The sequence below is a fragment of the Anastrepha obliqua genome, chromosome 3, assembly GCF_027943255.1.
Source record: "Anastrepha obliqua isolate idAnaObli1 chromosome 3, idAnaObli1_1.0, whole genome shotgun sequence".
Taxonomy (NCBI): Eukaryota; Metazoa; Arthropoda; class Insecta; order Diptera; family Tephritidae; genus Anastrepha; species Anastrepha obliqua.
In genome coordinates, this window is record NC_072894.1 from 30,434,387 (window position 1) to 30,452,884 (window position 18,498).

Consider the following 18,498-nt stretch of genomic DNA (forward strand, 5'->3'; position numbering starts at 1 on the left):
TTGGTGTGTCGTCGACTTTTACCTTAAGGGACAGCTTGACCTCCTTTGTCCAGGTGGTGAAAAGGGTCGCCGTGGACTTAGTGGGGGAAAGTTGGAGATTCCTCGCAGTGAAAAAGCGAGAAAGGTCGGCGAGGTAGTTGTTCACTTTGGAACACAGGCCATCGATGTCATTGCCCGACGCCATTATCGTGCAATCGTCAGCGTATGAGATTAGGGAAACTCCCGCTGGTGGTTGGGGGAGCTTCGAGATGTAGAAGTTAAAAAGCAAGGGTGAAAGGACACCTCCCTGCGGTACGCCTTGCTTAATCTTCCTCTGCTTTGACGTTTGATCTCGAAAAATCACTGACGAGTGCCGACCGCTCAGGTAGTTCGCGGACCACCTCTTCAGCCCTGGCGGGAGTGTCGACTGATAAATATCATCTAGTAGCGTGGAATGGCTGACTGTATCGAAAGCCTTCTTTAGGTCCAACGCTACTAGGACAGTCCTCTCGCAGGGGCGGTTTTGGTTAAGCCCGCGATTTATCTGGGCGTTTATGGCGGTGAGTGCAGTGGTGGTGCTGTGCACTCGTCGGAATCCGTGCTGATGTGGGGCTGGGGCCAGGTGTGTCGTGTAAGTGGGAGTAGGAGGGCTTCAAGTGTCTTCACTACTGGGGAAAGGAGAGTTATCGGCCGATAAGACTCCCCTTGGTTGGCGGGTTTCCCAGGTTTCAATAGGGGGACCACTCTCCCTGCTTTCCACTTGTCAGGGATGATAAGAGTGGCCAGAGACAAATTGAAGACCCTTGTGAGGTATCCTACTCCCAAGGGTCCCAGATGCTTCAGCATCAGCGCGCTTAATCCGTCAGGGCCAATGGCTTTCGATGATTTCGACTTGTTGATGGCCCCCTGGACCTCATCACCGGAGAAAGTAAGTGGCGCTCTGTCGTTCGTCAGTTTGTGCAGCCTTCTGGTAACACGACGTTTGGTTCTGTCGCCCGGAGGATGCAGTATGAACAGCCGGCTAAAATAGCTCGCGCATCTCTTCGGGTCCGACGAAGTACAACCGTTGAAGGTGATAGCCACCTTGTCGTTGTGCTTCGTCGGGTTCGACAGGGACCTAACGGTGGACCAGAGCTTACTCACCCCGGAGGTGAGGTTACAAGTCTTCAGGTGCTCAACCCATTTAGTCCGCTTAAGTTGATTTACCAGTTGCCGGATCTCCAAATTGAGATCCCTTATGCGGGGATCCCCGGGATCGGCCTGGCGTAGGTGGTCACGCTCGTTTGCTAAACTGGCTGCTTCTGCTGGGAAATGAGGACGGATGTCCTTATAACTTCCAGCTGGGATTAAGCGAGCCGCAGCAGCTGTGAGCACCTTGCAGAATGCGCGTTCGCCCACGCGCTCATCGGTGGGGATGGGAAGAGCGGCGAAGGTGCCCTCGGTGAATTCCGTGAAGCCGGCCCAATTAGCTTTTTTAAAGTTAAAATAGGACTGGTGATTCGCGGAAACGAAGTCGGCAGGTCTCTCAATCGAGACGATAATGGGCAAGTGGTCTGATGCAAGCGATAGCATAGGTCGCCACGTTATGCTATTTATCAGACCCGCGCTAGCTATTGTTAGGTCAGGCGAGCTGCTACAATTGCCCACTACCCTGGTGGGGGCGTCGTCGTTCACAGTGCTGAATGTCGAGTCGTCTATCTGCTCTGCCAATTGCTGTCCCCTACGATCATTTGGCAGGCTTGAATGCCAAAGATCGTGATGCGCATTAAAGTCACCTACAACCAATCGGTTTTCACCTCTGATGAGCGCACCTATATCAGGTTGATATCCTGCCGGGCAGCAGGTGACAGGGGGTATATAAACGTTAAATATTTCGAGCTCGGAATCGCCTGACCGGACAGCTATGCCTTGACATTATAAGGTGCTGTCCCTGCGGTCGATTCCTTCATCGATGAGACGATACTGCACTGTGTGGTGGACTATAAACGCTAGGCCACCACCATTGTCTCGCTCGCGATCGTGTCTGTGCACGTTATAGCCATCCCTAGTGATCAGAGATGACCTAGCGTGCAACTTTATTTCTTGGACCGCAGCTATTTTGATACTGTGGCGGCTCATAAAGTCGACTATCTCGTCGACCTTACTCGTAAGTCCGTTCCAGTTAAACTGGAGAAGCTTGAAGCTTCTCGGTGAGGTCTGTGTAATCCGGGGGGTGAGGGACGCGTGGGGTTGTCTACGTTGGACCTGCTGCGCAATCCACTGTGGTTGTTGCGGCCTGATGGTGGTGGGCGGCCGCGCCTCCGGGGGCGGTAGTGGGTGCAGAGCTCTGCAGCAGGGGGCAACGTAGGCAGTTGTCCACTCACGGGTGGTGCGCAGGCCGGAACATCTCCGAAAATGGCACCAGCCACTGCAGGAATTGCATTGGACTGATACCAGATTCCGAGGTATTGCGGTCTGACACACGGAACAGACTGTACGGGGGACCAGGAGCTGCTGGTTTGTCCCCGTACTGGGGTTGGAGCAGGAAGGGATGGGAGGGATTGAAGGGGAGTTGTGTTGCTCCGATAGGCTCCTCACCGTGGAGGTGTGGGTTGTGGTGGCGGTTGGTAGTGCCGGCCTATCAGGGGGTGTGGTAGCCGTGGAGGCATCAGACGCCTGTTGGCGGGAGCAACACGTGGCCACATACCGTGTGGACCACTCCCTGTGCGACTTAAGGCCTGAGCAGGTCTTAAGGTGGATCCACCCGTTGCACTTATTGCACCTAACCGAGGTGGAGTTCGGGTGAAGCCGTTTGTGGCAGACGCAGCAGTAGAAAGAAAAAAACGGAAGGGTGTTAGAAATTGGTGAATGAACCCTGTATTAGTAGGATTTGTAAATTGTTATTTATTTCTTTCTAAAAATATATACTAAAATTTAGACAATTTAGAGTTATTTAATCTTGATTAAGCTTTATATTCAATTTCCGAAAATCAGAGTACGTTGTTAAGTTAACGTGTAACGTGTAAGTTCATCCTCGACAGTCGGCTATACGTTAACGGATCGACTGTGATTTATTTGCGGCCAAAGACTTTCACTCCAGCACTATTTCCCACAAGAATGAGAGAATACAAAATTGCGTTTTCCGAATTCGCTGTGACGTCAACACTGCGAATATATAAACAAAATAAAGAGAATTATTTATTTGTGAAGAAGAGCAAGAAGCGAAAGCAAAAGAAACTACACACATACACATACAAAAACGCCAGCGGCAAACATATGCATTTGTATGTACTTTTATGATTCGTGCTTTACAATATTATCCCATTAAGTACATTTGACGTCTAGGACACGTCATTCACTTGTTTATCATGCGCATGCAACTAATATTTTTAAAATAAATGAATTCTTACGTAAATGTGCTGCTTGTACATATTACTCCAAACAACCAAAAACATAAGTCCGTTCCTCATGCAAATGTTTTATCAAATAAACCCGTACGTAAGGGGTTAACCAGCCTTAACTGAATATCTAGAAACCAGTAATATCTCTTTATATCAAGTAATGAGGTCAAGCGGTTGTCAACATTGCGAAAAATTAAGTGGCAGACTTCGGAAGTCGCCACCCTTAGTTTCTGTATAACGTGATACTCATTTATATAGCGCTGTGGATCATATTTGGCACGACTTATAGGCAACCCTGTTTTGGATTCCACTCAACGATTGACAAACGAAACACATTTCTTTCCACTTCAGCCGAAGCAGACGACCGAGATAGGTGAAAATTTTCAGAAAATCGCTTCAGGATTGGAGTAATTCGCTTTTACTTTGGCATCGAATTAATAAGTGGATTAGAAAACTTTAATATATTTCTAGTGCGTGATTATTAAATTGTTTTTGGAAAAAAGTGGGAAATTTCGAGTGAGATTTGTCGTCGTTGCAGTGCTTTGAAACGCAGTTAGCGAAGAACGACCGCGCTGCTGCGATAGCGCCGCCATTGAAAGAAAAGTAAATTTAATACGTCGCGTTTTTGTCGCGTCGCATCTGGCAAGGGAAAACCTTTTTGAAAGCAGAAAACTGCACAAAGCAAAAAATTGCGAAAATTTTGATACTTTTTTAATATCTTGTTCCAAAATTCATTTCACTTTGGATTGGTTTTTGGTGCTTATTTGACAAAACAAATTGCGAAAAAATGAGTGGCGGAATGCCCGAGTTGGGCTCCAAGATCAGCTTGATCTCGAAGGCTGATATCAGGTACGAGGGTCGCCTATACACCGTAGATCCACAGGAGTGCACTATTGCATTGTCGAACGGTAAGTTACACCTACATATTAGTTACTTTTACTGTTATTTGAATCACTAATCACCATTTGCAATTTGGGGGGAACATTTTTCTTTGCTGCTGTGCAGTCGCAGTCGTCTCTGACGACGTCGTAGCGCAACAGCAGCGCGGTTGTACAAAAGCAAATTGGTAAAGGAGTATCAAAAAACGGTGCTGTAAAAAAAAAAGAAAATGGTTTCCTTCGTTTTCGCTGTTTCATTTCCTATCGTTCTTTAATTTTTTTGTAGTTATATTTTGTTGGTACTTTCGTATTATTGAGAATTTTTTTTGTTATATTTCTGCTTTGCTCCGCTATTCGGCTTTATCATGTCATGTTGGCAACGGTTTTATTGTACAAACACTTTGTGATACTTTTTGATTTTTTTATTTACCTTTTTATAAATATAAATATATAGAAAGCTGTAAAGAAAATTTATAAATTTAATAATAAAAACATAAGCTGTCGCTTGGAAGAACCGTTATACTGAGGTTAACGGCAGTAGCAGCTACCGTTAAGGGGCAGCACCGGGTGGGAACTTAAAAAAAAAACTGCATTTAAAAATTGCAATGAAAATCAATTCAGAAATGTTAACCAGTGTGATATTTGGGCAATTCACAAGTTGTTGTGAAGTTATAATATTTTAACCCCGAAAAAAGATTGGTTGCCGAGGTTTTGGGCTATCAAGCTAAATTTTTTTTAAACGACAACCAAATTTTGACAATTGTGAAGTAAGATTATTTCACGAGAAATAAAAGAAACTCTGAACTGTGCATAGGCTTCTTTGAAAATACTTAATTTTTTTTCTTTAGAGTTGCAAATTCAAGTTCATTGATGTGCTCCTTTTTAAGCGGATCTCGTAAATTTCTCGTAAATTAGTATTTTAGGGTTTTATATGAAAATGAACTATATTACATGAACTCAAATTGAATTGCCAACTTAAAAACTCACATATTTTAGATGTCTCTTCCGTAATTTTGGGAGATTGTCATGAAAATACATAAAGCGCCTGCCATAAATAATAATCCCATACTGCTTTACAGTTCACACAATAATGTGATCGCTTCGTCTCCTCGATAATCATTTAATAAAGAGCGTCCTACTTACTATCTTCAAATACAAGTCATTTTTTAAACTCAATAATAAAAGATATCGCTTTGCCGTCTGTATTTTGGAGACGTGGTTATTGCGTCCCCAAAAAAATGGTATAATGATAGTACCATGTTTAAATTATATTTTCGGATTTTTTGAAATGTATGACCTTCGTTTCTTCTTTTTTTAATTAAATTTATTTACTTACTTTTCGTCCACTTATCTAACAATATAAAACAGGAAAAGCTCAACCCAACACGCAAGGGTGTCAGTCAATTATATATAAGTATATAAAGATTTAATATGTACCTAAATATTCAATAGTTTTATTGTTTGCATCAAATTCTTATTGTTTGTATTTGGCTAACAAAAATAATCTATTTTTTTCTTACAGTTCGCTCCTTTGGAACCGAGGATCGAGAAACGCAGTTTCAAATTGCTCCCCAGAGCCAAATCTATGATTACATTCTTTTTCGTGGTTCTGATATTAAGGACATCCGGGTAGTGAATAACAATCTTCCTCATCCTAATGATCCGGCTATAATGCAAGTGCAACTACAAAATGGTCAACATATGATGCCACATTTTCCTATGCCTAACATGAACCCTCCTCATGCACCGCCAATGAGTGCAGTTGGTGGATATGGAAATCCGTTTGGCATGGGCGGATTAGGCATTGGTGGAGCAGGCGGTGGTGCCCCATCGCTGGCTCCAGGTGCACCGGCACCATATGTCTTGGGTGGTGGGAATCAGCAGCAACAACCGCCGCAACCAGCACCGCAGCCACAACAACAGCAGCAGCAGCAACAATCGAAACAACAGCAGCAAAAACAACCAAGTGAGTTACTAATCAGCAACAGCAACAACAATCTGACCCAACTACAGCAACAAGATCAGACGCAGGAACCACAACAACAACAATCACTTCACAATAAAACAATTGCATCCACTATTCCGACGAATCAAGCCCAGTTGCAGCAGCAGCAGCAGCATAATGATTCTAATTCCTCAACTCATTTGAATATAACACCTACTTCGAACACTTTAAACCTAGGAGTGATTGGTGGTGTTGGTAGTGTAATTGGTAGTAATGGTAAAAATGGTGTCATCGGTGGTAATCGCATGGCCAGCGGCGGTGTTGGCCTAATTGGTGGTTTACTCGGTAGTGGTGGAGGTCCTTCAGGCGGGAGCAATATTACAATTTTTGGTGCATCCAACAAAGTGAAGAAAATAAGGTCTCAAGCGGCACTTAACGAACACAAAGACCAAGGTGTGATGGTAACGCTTCTCTTGACTAAGAGAGCATGTGTTTTGTGCGCTTTAATTTCGGTTGTTTTAATTTTACTTTTCATCTTAAGATTTTTATTTCAACGAGTATTTTGTAATTGAGTTCCACTCATCTCTTACTTCGAATCTTCGCATTAAATCTTCATCGTCTACTTATGAGCGATGAGTAAATTTAATAGTTATTTCTACCATTGATACAAGTATTAATAATTAGCGGAAAGTTGCAAATAAGTAGTCAGTTTATTAGTTTGTCCATCTTTAGATGTCAATTCTGCATCTATTATTTGATGCATACTGGCAACGCAATTGGCAAATATCACTCAATTCGATGTCCTATTCCTAATATCCATTATATTTTCTTTCAAAACTGCTACCGTGTTTGTTTTTTCACTTATATTCTTATGATTTTAGGTAGATACAAATAAAATCTGGTGAATGTGCTAGTCTGTGGACGTGGCTGGTGAATGTTTGATGGAAAGAACAACGCATTCACCTGACTATCGTTCATCCTGATTCCTGCGAACGAAGTTCTTTGCTTCAGTCATCGCTTCGAAACGACATATTCATCGCTAAAAATAACCTAACCAGTAGATTAGGATTATAAAAATAGTTGTATGGCAAATGTTGTTCAAACAAATTAAAAAATTACCTTGTCTCACAATAGTTTTATCTGAATTCTTATGCACAATGTAACAACTTTTTACACATTGTTAAAGTCAACTTATACCCTAAAGTTGAGCTCTGATTATCAGCACATTTTCGTATAAACGACAATGCAGCGTTCCCAAAGCCTTCGTGATACCAGAATCATTTAGGCCTTCTAAAATGTGTAATGATGTCGTTTTTGGCTCTAGCTTTCTGTACATTTTCACGGTCAGATCACGGTATTGTCTAACGAATACTGCATCAGTTCTTCCTATTAGTTCGGCAAACTAAAGGAACGTATTTTTGCTTTCTCTACTCTGTTTTTTGCAATGATCACGAATGCTTTCGACCCTTTAAGTTTTTCAGCTATTTGTTGTCCTTCATCGAAGCCACAATTTGCTTTTTTTTTTATCGTTAAATAATATTTTTAACCCATTATTTGTCAGAGATGGAGATGGAGAAATATAATACCGTTTTTGGTAATACAAAAACAATTTTTTATCAAATGTTAAACTTCCTCAACACGTAATTTCACAAGTAATTTGATTAAGTGGACATTCCATTTAAATTGGTTTATATATTTAAGTCTATGGTTATAAAAACCTTAATGATAAGGATATAAAAATTATCTAAGTGCCAAAAAATTAGGTACTAGTTAAAGAAAAAATTGTATTATATTCGTTTAGAGCCCTAAAACGGGGGCAAAACTTTAATAATTATATTTAGATATTTTTTAACATGAGAAAGCGAGATCGTAATGTTCGATCCGGAGTGGGATTTCGGAGAATCAATGGAAACGCTAATAATATTATGTCATAAGTGATCATATGAGATGAACCTTCTTTGGCTGAGAACATAACGCTTGTTAGCATAAATCGTGTAGTGTAAAATGGGACAAACTAATTAAACTGAACCAGTTGCAGAGCAAACCGAATGAAACTCCTCTGTACGCTTTTGCTTCTTAGAGAAATATAGATTGGATACCAGATTCTGGCGGCGTAATCCAGTTTAGACCGCATATATTACATATGGAGAAGAAAACCTGCTTCGTAATATATATTCCAAGTTTTTGTTCAATGGAAAGTCACTTATGTTAAAGAAGTATTGCTATAAACACAACAATTCGAAAAAATTATAGTCTGCCATAATTCGATTAGGAAGCACCCGAAACGTTAGCACCGATAAATTCTATAATATACACTAATGAAGAGTTGTTTGTGAAAGGGTGCATTTCAATATATTAGAAATTACCCCTGAACTCTAAAGATCTTACAGCCAGCAGATCAATAATACAAGAACGTAATTTTCGACTTCGTAGCCTGTGTAGTCAATGTATCGACTATTTAAATATCTGGTTTCCGAAGCATGTGAATTTTTAAAAGGTTCTTGTTATACGCAGTTTCCGTGGACACATATATGTATATATATACATCAGATTCTCCTGGCTTTAGTTTACAAACGTTCCATGTGTTTGTCCACAAGTATTTACCTATGAATGAAGAAATCCTCATTACATTTAATTCAATGTTTTGAATTGGGTGAAAGTGTTCGATTCTAATGAATATATTCTGCTAGCAATTATTATTTCAGTATGACCATTTCAATTAGGTATTTGGGAGGAATTTACAATTCATCATGCGGGATGCTGAATATAGGCCTGACACCTGTTGTTTCTCTGCGTTGTGGTATTCTTCAGTAGAAATATTCCCTTCAGTTTGTTTTTATTTTTTTTGGTTACAAATATTTTTTTATTTTCAGCATTATCATTTTCATTAAATTTTATATTTATTTAATTGGTAACATATGAAATAATTAAATCATTTCGTGATAGACGTACTTGCTGGTGCATCGCGCTCCACGACGCCAATGAGCCATGTTTCACAAAAGAGCTCTTCGCCCGATATGCTCGCTAAGGTGGACCGAGAAAGGCAGCGTCAAAAACAACTCTCGAATAGTGGACTTGCTGCTGGACGTGATGCTGGTCAAAAGAGACAAAATCACCAACAACGAGGTGGCAGCAATAATCAACGCATCAATAACAACAATGACTTTTACCAACAGCCACGTGATCGACGTGATTCTGGACGCCACGCAGATGGTGCCTACAACAATCAACATCATGAAGTTCGTGCTGGCAACAATTACAGTAACCAACGTAACAACCATCAACGCAGCGGCGGTGGCGGTGGGGGCGGAGGCCAAAATCATGCTTGGACCATGCATCGCGGCAATCCTAATAATGGTAACAACATGATGCGCAACCGGGGCGGTGGACGTGGTCGTATGCAAAATCAAGTGCGTATAAAATCAATTAAAACAAGCGTTTTTACGGTCCGAGAATTATTTATGTGAGAATGTATTAAATATTCTTGTCGGACTTAACTGATTTAATTTTAGAAAAATATGTACTACATCTCTTTCGTTTGCTTTCAGGGCTATCGACCAATGGGCGGTCTTGGAATGAATCAAAATAAGCCACGGAATCCGAAGAACACAATTAAATTCTTGCAAGATTTTGACTTTGAGCAAGCCAATGTTAAATTCGAGGAACTTCGTTCACAACTGTCCAAACTTAAGGTGGGCGAAGAACCCAAAACCGCGCAGGTATTCATTCTTTTTATTTTGCTCATTTCGCTCGTATTAGTTTTGTACAACTTAGTTTATTCTATATATATTTAAATTATTTGGTGATTGTTTTCCTTGTGCTTGTGTTACTATAAAAAAAATTCCAAGCTATTGCTTTTTATGGCAAAACTGTTTTCCGTGCTTTTTTATATACAATATATTTTTAAATTATGAAAAAAACCGTTATTTTAATTTATAGATGAATGGCGAAACAGAAAAGAAGGACGATTCTGGTAATGAGACTGGTGCTGGAGAACATGAACCGGAGGAGGAGGAAATCACTGTGGGATATGATAAGACAAAGTCCTTCTTTGATAACATATCCTGCGAAGCAGCACAGGATCGTAGCAAGAACAAGAAAATTGACTGGCGTCAGGAACGCAAGTTGAATAGCGAAACATTTGGGGTCTCATCTACAAGACGTGGCGGGTAAGTAATTAGTTACAGGTTATGTATAATTGCATACCAGGGACTTACCTCTGCCAAATTAAGAAAATCTTAATTTATCAAGAAACTAGTAATTTCTCCCTTACCGCCGACATATAAGTAATTCGGTTTTAATTTATTACATATCTGCACTAACTTTCAGTTACCGTGGCCGTGGCAGCTATTACAATCGTAACATGGGCTCTTATGGTGATAGATACAATCGGAATCATCGTGGAGGAAGCAATTATCGTTACCGTTCCAGAAACCCAAATGCTGCCTCAAATAGTGGCAATGGCGGCACTTCTAATTCTAACACTGGAAACTCCGGTGCATCTAATAACACTAACAACGGTGCCAATACGGCCGAAGCACTCAAGAATCAGGTGCAACAACCGCAGCCATCAGCCATGGTGTCTGGTTCAACGCCAAATGCCACGAAATCGGCAACTGTGGAAAATAGCAACACACCTCAGCCAATCGCAGCTGGAGGATCTGGTAAGTAAAGTGGCACAATTTAACAAGTCTTAGTGGGTTGTATAAGTTTTATCGCAAAAACGGCTCGTTAAATTCGAAATAAAAACAGGTGCCATGCGGGTGGACTATTTCATAACACTTAACTAATGAACTCCATCTGGTATCGCTATGGACTGAACCGATCTATCCGTGACTGCAAGCTAACCAGTTCAACCGCACCTAACCTTTATCGCCAAAACGTTGCTTCATAACAATTATTAGTGAGAATTATTTTTTATTGCGCCAACGTTTATTTTTTTTTGTTGCTTGATAACTGTAATATAAGAGAAATAATAGGCTTTTTCTTTTCGCCAAGAGTTAGCAAGTGGCGAGTAGATGATAGTAAATGGAATAAATGAACATATACATATTGGCAATGCGGGAATTGAGCTGCCTTAAAAATACATGACGAGTGGGAAAATGACGAATAGATAGAAGAGGTCTAATTTTAATAAATAATAATAAATAAATGAATAGTCAGCCGCCGCAGCCGAATGACTTGGTGCGTGACCACCATTCGGAAGTGCGTCGGTTCGACTCTCTGTGCATGAACCACCAAAACAATAGAAAAAGATGTTTCTAATAGCGGTCGTCCCTCGGCAAACCTCCGAGTACATTTCTGCTATGAGAAAGCAAAGCTCATTATAAAAAACATTTGCCGTTCATAGTCGGCTTAAAACTGTAGGTCCTTGTGAAACAATATCAAGACACACACCACAAATAGGAGGGAGCAGATAGGCCAAACACCCAAAAGGCGTAAGCGCCAATTACACATATATGTATATGATAACAAATAAATCTGATCGATAAGGAAAAAATATTTCTTCGGCAAATTCGGAAAATTTGTTATTTTTGATTCCTGGTTTTTACGAATAAGGCAGCAAAACTTAAGTATATTGCAAATACAGCTGAAAATATTGAGATATTCCCTTAATGCTTTAGAAATTTGGAGTTAGCTCCTCTGCAACATTTTTACAATATCTGTCCACCACCTCTTTTTGGCATTTGGGCTAACCCTGTCCAAATTCTGGATTTTGTTGCAATAATTCTAGCAAGCGAGCGTATCGGTATTGTTAAAATTTTTGGTCACAAACGAAAAATGTCATATGTACTCGTACAAGCAAATTTCCTTACAAAAACATAGCATTTTTTAATAAATTGAATACGCATATTTTACTAAATTACCATATATTTGTAAATGAGTTGTTGTTGTAGCAGCATGAACATTCCCCGTGCATATGCGAGGAATGCTGCTAAGTGACAGTCCTTGGCCGGATATAAATCCGGGTCGTTCCGGTTACGTAGAGCCGATTATCGTGGGGACGAACCAAAACACGTCTTACAATTTTTTTTAAATTTACATGGGCTCTTATGACGCTACGAACGAATCACAGAACTCCTCAACGCTTATACATATATTCTCAAGACTGATTGGCAAGAACTTTGACTAAAATAATTTAGCACTAATGCATTTTTTTCTTTACAGGCCAATAATGATCACAATTCTCAGAAGGAAAAAAACGGCATTAATAACTACAATAATCGCACCGGAAGCCACAAGAAATCAACATATATCAAGTACAGTACACAAATGAGAACATCATAAATAATATTTATATAAGCATCATTAATGGAAAAGAGAAAATAAAATAAGGAAGGAATCTGTTGAATTAGCCGGCGTCCATCGCTCGCGATGAAAGTAGACAAACAAAACAAAAATGTACTTTACAAAATATTTCTTCCACCAACTCCGACCCATATTAGGATATCTGTTGCTGAGAAACAATGTAGTTTTCGGACGTATTTGAGCGTATAGGAGTTAAATAGGATGCCAGCAATTCAATACGATTAATATTTATAATGATGATTAAGGATACACAAAAGAAAAATACAACGGAACAACATTCAATGATGTTAGTACAGTTAGTTTTATTAAATATGAAACAACCAAGTCCAAACGAACTAATGGCGACATAAAAAACAAAAGAGTAAAGAAATGAAAGAATTTGTTTGTTATAAAAAATGAAATGAAATTGAGTTTTAAGAAGCAAAAGAAAAATTTATTGAAGATATATAGATGTATTGCTCGGATGGAAGGGTTGCTTATCATAATGAAAATGATGGATGTAATTATAATAGAAGATCGAAAGTAAAGGCAAATATGTATTGTAGAAATGGTGGTGATATGTTTTGAAACCCGAAGCATACGAATAAGAAAGCATTTACAAACATTAAAACAAAAGGAAATAAAATTAGAAATATAATACGACTTTTATGCTGAATCCTTAATTAAAATAACGCAAAAAAGAAAAGGAAAAACTAAATTTATAAAATACAAACACAAATAATAAAATGGAAATTTAATATTTCGCCGATGATGAGAGTGAGCCAATTAACATCAGCATAAATTTAACATAATAATTAAAGATTATCAGGTTAACACGAACAGTTACAAAGTACTCATACTCATATTTATGTTGGCCGGTCTATGATGTTGAATGTTTATTCGGAGGAGTAAATGAAGGGGACGTTATCTTAAAAGCGCACATACGAGTATATATGGCAAAAAGGAGTGGAGTCGTCAACTGCTAAATTGAGACAGAACTGAGTTTTAGGAATACAGCTGAAAGCAAAGCAGAGAACAGATCATAGAGATAAAGGGAATGTAAAATTCTAGGAATTTTATACCAGAAATCAATACAACTTACATTTTTTCAACTTTACTGCTATTATTACTGTTTAATTTTAAGAGTTAAAATATTTTAAAAAACTTACAATTAAATTGAAAAGCTAAGCTGCAAAGCTAAAGTATTTGTTAACCATTGCACATATCTATTAAGAAAAAATCAACGAGGCGAATGCGTACACAGATAGATGGTAGATGGAAAAAACTTAGTTTGTATTCTAGTTGCAGTTTCCCTTTGCCAAGGCACAGCGGATGTATTACTCCTAACTACCCATTCCTATATAGGGTTAATAAAAGTGCAAAAAAAGCTGCCCGCAGATCGACCGAAGTAAGAATTTTAAAGATCTTGAATCGGTAACAGGTTTAGTGATTTTTTTTTGTTTTTTGTTATTGAATAGCAGGAGCAAAGTAAAAATTATGAGATTAAGAGGAAGACCATGAACTCAAATAAGCCTGTGCGTGGCTGTTAGGGTATTTACTAATATCTATAAATTGTAAATTTTTATGTGTCGATTGCACGGAAAGATGTTTTTCCAAACATTGCTGGATATTTAAATGTAGGTTTTATGGCGACGAAACTAACGCGTTCGTTAAGTGTAGCCATCCATCCATTCACTACAATACCACCATCAATTCATACACTTAACAAATATAGATTATATTTACTAGAACTGGCATGGAAATAAAAGAAAAAGAAGAACTATATATAATGCTACGATACAAATATAAATATTTTATGTAAATGTGCTCACTCTCACTATATACATATACATATATATTATTTACATATACGATAAAATTGTTAGCAAGCAAAAGTAGTGACATGGCAGCCCATTGTCGGGTTTTGCACCTACGGCAATTACTACAAATGCATGATACCCGCAAATATGTATTTGAATTAAATGTAGCATAAATTTGAAAGGAGAAAAAACAAAAAACAGATCAACCAATGCAAGTAAATAATTCATCTGAAAAAAAAAAAAAAAATTAAAGCAAAGATTTGATAATAAAAATACTAATAAAAAGGAAATATATTATTAAAAGTTTAAGTCAGTAATAAATAATGGCACTTATGTTTTATTTCATACTCGTACGTAAGTATGTGTACGATAGGCAAAGGTGCGGTGTGGTGCACTAGACAAGGCTAGTTTACTGAGTCGACAGTCCTCGATCGGGGAAAAATTCCGAATGTTTATTGCGGTAACGTAGAACCGGTTGCCATGTCGATGTTCGTCGTATTCAATAATTACAGCAATATTGCGAACCTGTTAAATTTTTGATGACCTGTTTCTGATGCTCAGCTGGTTGGCTGCCGCAATATGGCATTGCAGACGTTGTTTCGTTCATTTAAACTTGATTTTGGCTACAAACAAATAAAATTAAACTTCAGATTAGTATTTATTAAATAAAAACTTACTTTTCCTCCCTCTTCTATTTTAAATTTGTAGTCAAAACTTTCTACTGCAGTTGATTAGCTAGTGAACATTAGATTGTAAATATTTCATTGATAGAATGTGCGGCGTTGCGATTATTTTAGAAATTAGAAATTTTGTGGCAGAACGTAATATGTGCGTAAAAACTGGAAAGATTTAGTGATTGTTCGGCGTACTTAATAAAAGCGGCGGTAATGCACCACTTATAAATTTACGACCCTGTTACAAATGCTAGGCTGATATTTACTAATGTTTGGCACTTATTTTGCATAGATCTTTGGAGGTGAATACGTAAATAAAAATAAGAGAGTTTGCATAAGTATATTGTTCGATAATTTCGTATTTGACGTTAATTTATTATTATTATTATTATTTAGTGACTGGTATGAATACCAGTACTAAAATTATGTTTGAGCATTGGCTGCAGAGGCCATCAGCTCTGTGTCGTTAATTTACTATTGAAAATGACAACGAAAAGAATGAAGCAAGGAAACGAAATTTTTATGGGCTGACATTGCGCGCAACAATTGCTGAATTTAGGTCTAATATTTTAGTGTAGCTAAAATTTTGCCAGAATTTCACATTGAAGGTCATTCTTTAAAAAATCGTGCAAGCTCTTATACGCATCTCGAATTAGGGGTGGAATCCAGCTGATGCTAGCGCTGCACTACTTTCAGTTTGTATAATAATTTTATTGTCATGTAAACCTTTATAAAATAAATAAATAAATAGGGGTGGAATTCCAAGATTTCTCATTACCAATATTGATTATTGCACTAGTTCCATATTCAATTGTTACTTTTATTATCAACAGAGATAATGACATTCAAAGTTGATTTTTTGTATTATTTTTCCATATTTTTTAAATTGAAGAATCACTAATTTCCTAGGCGAATCTATTAAAGGTGTTGTTGGTGGTCAGCTGAGTTGTGTTTTTCCTTTCGCCGTGTCCATGTGGCTGTCAGCTCAGAATGAAACAAGGCGAATGCATTATTTGTTTTCTAGCTTTTCAATACTTTTCGTTGACAGTCAAGCGAACAGAACAATGTTGTTGGTCTAGTGCCTCCACCTTTAATGAAAGCGTCTTGCTAATTTCTTTTTGCGATTAAATAATTTTTTTTTCAGTTTTATTTGTTTCACGGTCGCTGTAAGATGTGGTTGTTGTTGTTGTTTTAGCAGCAGAAATATTCCTAACACACATACGGGAAATGCTGGTGGAGTGACAGTCCTTGACCGGATACAAATCCGGGTCGTTCCGGTAACGTAAAACCGACTGCCGTGGGAACGAATTTGAATTTCGTTGCAAGATGTTGTTAATAGGAAAGCTTCTGAAGTGATAGTATATCCAATTTCAGTGAGAACGAGGATATTGATGTTTGTTCTAACGCATTTGTATACATTTTGTTGCTTAATGTCACTTCTAAATCATATTCAAATCTGTCGTTCCATTCAAATACGTAACGTAGAACCAATTAGCGGGGTATTTAATTTTTTCGCTGCTATAAAAATATCAAACAAATATTTTACTGGTAAAAATCATGGACTCCATACTGAACTTTAGAAATTAAAGTCATTCGCAATTAGAGCAATATTAGCCGGTGTTTTTTGAAAAAATTATCATTGCTAACATTTAAATTGAAAATGCCCCCATTGCGAGTGTCGACTAGTAACAGATAAACGACTGCGATTATCGACTATCGATGGTATTGCGAGTGTCGAATTGAGTCATACTTATTTGCCACCCATCTTTCTAATATATGATTTCTAAGTAATGCTAAGTTCCCACGGTGCGCAATTCGCTCAATTACTCTGATGACACAGCGCATTTGTAATTCACATTGGAAATGTTCTTTCTTGTTCTTGCTCTCTTTGTATGAGTTCGATTCTAAAATATTTATTAGAAGAAATTTTCAAAAAATATTCAAATAAACTTTGCAAAGTCCTTACTTTCTTCCAGGTTAAACTTTCAGAGGTTAATGACATCGAATTTAACGATGGAAATTCAAAGAAATTGTTTGAAATTTTGTTACTCCAACAAAATTTCGGCTTCAGACGCCTTGAAAATGTTGCAGACAGCCTATGGGGACTCTGCTCTATCGCGTGCACGGGTTTTCGAGTGGTACAAATGGTTCAAAGAGGGCCGTACATCAACCCAAAAACCACGCCAAAGTCGCTCAAAAATTAAGGTTATGCTGACTGTTTTTTTCGATTACGAAGGTGTGGTGCACACGGAGTTCCTTCCGCAAGGCCGATCTGTTAACGCTGAATATTATTTAGACGTTTTAAAGCGTTTGCGCGAGAACATTCGTCTTAAAAGGAAGGAATTGTGGGACAACAAGTCATGGTTCTTGCATCACGATAATGCACCAGCTCACACATCACGTCTTGTTCGCGATTATTTGAACAAAAATAATGTTAATATCGTTCCGCAAGCACCGTATTCGCCTGATATGGCTCCATGTGATTTTTTCCTGTTTCCCAAGCTCAAGTTTCCGCTGCGTGGAAAACATTTTGAGACAATTGAAGTCATAAAAGTGAATTCGAAGAACACACTCGAGCTTGACTTGTTTACGGTAGCACAGAAAACTAACCATGTGACATATCACGCTGAAATTTGCCATGTAAGCTTATAACAGTCCTACCAAAAAACAAAAAATCTATTTTTGCCATATGTTATCCGCGGACCGTTTTATCGATACCGTCTCCTTCATATTTGAGCAGAAGTGTCCAGTTCTTTTTCAAAAGCTGTAACTGCTCCTAATAGAGGTGGAACAGTTCCTCTGAAGGCAATTTTTACGGCTCCTCGGCATACTAATTTTTTAAGAAATTTATTTTTTTTTGCTTTCATGGTTATAAAATAACATTTTCTGGTTATTATTCAATGTTAGTTCACTTTGTTTCCTTGTTTTGTTTACTCTTTCGTTTTGCACTCACAATTTTTTTTTTTTTGTTTCCTTGTTCACTCCTCTCGGGAGCATAGGGCCTCGGACAAAACTCAGTCTTGCGTTGGTTTCATTAATCTATCTACCAGTCCTAAGTAGTGGGAATACCCACCTGTCGTTGCTTAGGAACAACGCCTTCTTACTGCTTGGAGCGCCATCTGTGTTTCACAATTTTCTGACAGAAGGATTGCACAGATGGTTGAGGACTTCGCTAAATTTCGTGTATCTGCGCCATTACCCCGATCGCCCGCTTCCTCTTGCTGCCGCCATTGATGCAATGTGTAACTGTGTGTTTTCCTTTTTTTTGCTTGTTTTAGCAGCCACAATGCAATAATGCGCAGATTTTATTCGAACCTACAATCTCTGGGATGGCAGGCTAGTACGCTAGACTACCGAGGCCGCATTGACAATTAATTTCGATTAATTTTCGGTACAAATTAGTCTAGACTGGATTACTTACAAATGAGGTGATTCGCTTCCCGAACTTTTTACGAAGAATTACGTAATTTGAAGTGTAATTGTGAAGTGAATTTCGATTAAGAGAGCGAATGACGAATGGAAGAGTAGTAAATT

The 18,498-nt window shown here is 38.5% G+C and overlaps 1 protein-coding gene across 2 annotated transcripts; it reads left to right on the plus strand.

Moving 5' to 3' along the window:
• Positions 1-3,687: 3,687 nt before the first annotated feature.
• Positions 3,688-13,133, plus strand: LOC129243031 (protein LSM14 homolog B). Of its 2 annotated transcripts, XM_054880078.1 has the most exons (7): positions 3,689-4,267; positions 5,760-6,203; positions 9,129-9,592; positions 9,731-9,901; positions 10,122-10,351; positions 10,512-10,846; positions 12,351-13,133. In XM_054880078.1, exons 1-7 carry the CDS (start codon positions 4,147-4,149, stop codon positions 12,356-12,358), a joined length of 1,773 nt encoding a protein of 590 aa, XP_054736053.1. In that variant the 5' UTR covers positions 3,689-4,146; the 3' UTR covers positions 12,359-13,133. The 2 variants fall into 2 exon arrangements, with proteins under 2 accessions (XP_054736054.1, XP_054736053.1); XM_054880079.1 differs by lacking the exon at positions 12,351-13,133 and having other exon boundaries at positions 3,688-4,267; positions 10,512-10,854.
• Positions 13,134-18,498: the final 5,365 nt, after the last annotated feature.